The sequence below is a fragment of the Hipposideros armiger genome, unplaced genomic scaffold (genome assembly GCF_001890085.2).
Source record: "Hipposideros armiger isolate ML-2016 unplaced genomic scaffold, ASM189008v1 scaffold_9, whole genome shotgun sequence".
NCBI classification, from domain to species: Eukaryota; Metazoa; Chordata; class Mammalia; order Chiroptera; family Hipposideridae; genus Hipposideros; species Hipposideros armiger.
Genome location: NW_017731359.1, coordinates 4,991,367 through 4,995,153, shown reverse-complemented (window position 1 = coordinate 4,995,153; position 3,787 = coordinate 4,991,367). Strand labels below are relative to the sequence as shown.

At 54.6% G+C, this 3,787-nt stretch overlaps 1 protein-coding gene across 1 annotated transcript in view; it reads right to left on the bottom strand.

Moving 5' to 3' along the window:
• RANBP10 (RAN binding protein 10) overlaps positions 1-3,787 on the bottom strand; it is a 69,265-nt gene that overhangs the window by 7,497 nt on the left and 57,981 nt on the right. Inside the window, exons 7-9 of the mRNA XM_019653779.1 lie at positions 3,240-3,374; positions 2,981-3,129; positions 2,580-2,787 (exon numbers count right to left, since the gene is read on the bottom strand). Coding sequence (XP_019509324.1) covers positions 2,580-2,787; positions 2,981-3,129; positions 3,240-3,374 — 492 coding nt within the window. The remainder of the gene's footprint in view (positions 1-2,579; positions 2,788-2,980; positions 3,130-3,239; positions 3,375-3,787) is intronic.

Here is a 3,787-nt window from a genome sequence, read left to right as displayed (position 1 = left end):
CAGCCACCTTGTCTTTGCCTCAGGGCTCCCTGGGAGTTTGGAGGCCTGCTCCTATGGAATACAGACTGCCAGGGACCTGGGCGGGGGAAGAGGCCCTGGATGTGTGAGCATGATCTGGGGATGGGTGCCCAGGAAGCCTGGTGGCCCTTAGGGTTCCTCTTTCATCGGACTTCTCTCCTTTCAAGCCTCACAGAGGAGTGGCAATGGGAGCGCACTGTTTCTGGGCCAGAGCCCACGTCTTGGTAGTCTTCAGGGGCTGCAGCGTGCTCCCTGCCGGGAGAGGAAGTCATCCTCCTCACACTGGCATCTCTGACCTTGACACCTCTCAGGCCATCAGCATCTTGCTCTTGCCCTGGGGCCTGGTGTGTCTTGCTGGGAGCGACTTCTGGGGCTGAGGCTCTCTCATTCATAGATCCCAAGTCTGGGAACCCTTTCCGTCTGTCTGGCTGGGCATAGCTTCTCTGGGAGACACAGACACATGCACATACACAGAGACAACAGGCTCAAAGAGACGCAAGCAGGCACACACAGACACACATGTCCATACACACCGATTCTCCTTCACTCTTCTCTCCTCTTCCTGTCTCTTTTCTGGGCTCTGTTTCCGCTTTCCCAACACCCTCTTTCCATAAATGAGCCCCTCACAAATACACAGGCCAGTATGAACACCAGGAAAGCTTCCTTTGGCTCCTTCCTTTGGTTGTCTGCAAAGGGCAGGACCAGAGGTGGGGAGCAGAAAGAGGTGCTACCACAGCAGCCACTGAGCATCAGCCTTGGCCCTGTCTGATTAGTTCTCTCTCTGGCCAGGAGAAGGCAAAACTACTAAAGCTGAGTAAGCGGTGTGAAAGGCAGGATGGTGGTCTAAGATGCAAACACACTCTTTCTGGAAGACCATGAACAAGAGGCTGAGTAGAATCCAGGATTCAGGGGGAAGGAAACAAGCGTGCAATGGGAGGCAGCCATATCAAGCCCCAACCTGTGCCGGGCCAGCAGAGTGCATTGGGGAGGCTGTACTGAGACATTCCCACGCTGCCAGACTGTCCATCTGGGCAGCGCTGTCTTGAAGGAGGGACAGAAGCAGGACCTGGGGCTGGGGTGGGGCTCTGGGCTAGTCTCCTGGTGTGGAAGACCAGAGCTGAAGGGACTCTGACAGATTACCCAAGCTGACATAAACCAGAGAGCAGAGTTAGGGACAGGTGAGGGACTGGGAGAGAGGGAAAAGGAGTATCAACCTTACTTTGTCTGTTCTTTATGGACGCTTGTTCTTCCTGAATCGGGGTTTCAGTCATTCGGGCAAAAGCCGTGGCTGTGGCACAGTACCCATGATGCACCAGGTAAGATGAGACCATGCTAGAAGAAAGGAAATGCTCAAGGTGACACTCAAGAACTGTATTTCTCACTAACCACCTGATGGGACAAACTATCTCCCTGTTAGGTCTTCCTTAAACACACCCATCTTAGAGGTGCAACCTCCACAGAATGAGAATAAAGGGGCTGTAACAAAATAAAAATTTCCCCCAGTGCTCATGCAGTCAGGCTGGGGAGGGGCTGGTCACCACATCTGTCCTCACGGCTTGGAGGAGTGACTGCGGTTTCTCTGGGATATGCTGCCCACAAGTGGGCAAGTATGATAACAAAAGTACACACACAGGCACATACCATCTCCTTACAGAAGCGGCTGCCTCCTGCGAACTGCAGCAAGTCCAGAGATGGCCAAAAGTCTCTCTGACGGCTTCCTGGAAAGGCAGCCAGCCAAGCAGTCTGGCAGCTGCCCAGACAGAGATAATGCATGCCACGTGCGTACCTTCTCCAGGCACAGGAGCTCCTCTGCAGGCTGCCCCACGTGCCTGGCAGAAGCATTCTAGCTCACCAGGTGAAACTGGCTCTCAGGAGTCCTGGCTCTAGAGGGTCATGGGGAGCTAACCCACGAACCAAGTTACTCCCAACACACCACAAATCAGGGGCCCAAGAAGCCATCAGGCAACAACATGGCCAACAGGAACACAATGTGGGAAATAGCTCTGAAAAACCCAAGGCTCAGCAGCTATTTAACCCCACCCAAAGTTGCCTGAGTGGTGGCACACACATGCAGAGCAAAAGGAGCCCTCACATCTGAGCTACACAGGAGTGAATACTTTGGTGTGTACATGTGTCTGATGTCATTATTATAATTGCCAAACACAAATGTCTGAAGGGCTGTCATGTGCAAGGCACAGAAATTCAGCTGTGTGCCCCCTCGTGTTTTAGGGAGTGAGATAATACACATAAAGTACCTAGCACAAACAAACAAGTCAATAAAGAAAACCTCTTATGATGAAATTATGTATTTGTGGGCCGGCCGAGTGGTGCGTTGGTTAAGTGTTGGCTTGGGACACCAGCTCTGAACAACAGGGCCCTGGTTTAGATCCCACATTAGGGCCAGTGACACTGCACCCTCTACAGCTAAAATGGTGAACAACAGCTCAACCTGGAGCGGGGCTGCCATGAATCGCCGGCGACAGCGNGCAAAAGTCAGGCTGTAGTGGGCCCAGCTGGTACAGAGGAGAAGGCAGGAAGAAGAAGCAGAGCAAGACAGGCACCTGGTCTCCTGGTTACTGGTGCTGCTGTGGGGCTGGGACTTGGTGGAATCTGTTGAGTTGGATTCAGAGTAATTGACGGAGGATGGGGATGAGGAAGACGACGAGGAAGAGGAGGAGGAGGAGGAGGAGCTGGGCGCAGGGTATTTACTGTGGTTCTGCTTGCTCTTGGTGGATGTGACGCCATTGCTGCAGCTGGGACTATCTGCACCTGAAAGCCAGGGGACAGTCAGAAGAGGAGGGGCAACTTGTCATCAAGTGGGGCCCTGGGAATGACCACAGTGGTCTAATTTCCCTTCCCCCAAATCCAGCAGTGAGCCCTGAGCCCAGCCCAGGGAAGGGTATGTGGGTAGCCTTTCTTCTCCACACCAGTTCTTCCCAGAGCCCTCTGGAGAGTGGCTGACCTGTGTTGTGCATGTGGGAACTACTGGGGCCGTGTCGGGGGCTGAGGCTGGGGGAGCCAGGGTAGCTGTCCTGGGACTTGGGGCTTCGGGAGCTCAAGCTGCGGACCTCACTGTCTGTCCCATTCACCATCTCCACAAATTGTCGGCACCTGCAGAGGGAGCGGAGCGGCACTGCACTGGGCTTGGTCCTGGTTTTATGTTCCCACCACCAGCTGAGAAGGGCTGGGCTATAGGGGAGGTGGTGGGGCCCAAAACTTACTTGAGCATAAACAGCAGGTTGGGGTTGTGCTCCAACAGCCCTGGGTAGAAGCGCTGTGTGGTCTCAATGGCCTCCCCCACACGGCCCTCCAGCACCAGCTTCTGGATCTCTGCAGAGAGTAAGAACACGGCAGTGAGTCAGGGGCTATAGACCTGCCTCACAGCCGCATGCCTTCCTTATAGCTTCACGCCTGCACGCTGCCAGCCCTGAGCATGGACCAGCCAACAGTCAGATGGGCTGGCTCAGAGTGGCATGCACAGTTGAGATGCTCACAGAAGAAGAGGCTGAAGAAAGAATCTGGTCGCCTAGCCCCACAATAGACCATGGTTTCTGCTAAGTGTTGGGGGGTCCTCAAAGAATAAGAGGGGAAGGCCTGCCCAGTGGCGTGTTGGTTAAGAGCTGGCTTGGGACGCCAGAGGGCCCCGGTTCGGATCCCACATATGAGGGCCAATGACACTGCCCTCTACAGCTAAGATGCTGAACAACAGCTCAACCTGGAGTCACCATCGAGGGTGTAGGCTGCAGCCCCTGCTGCAGTGGGTTGCCAT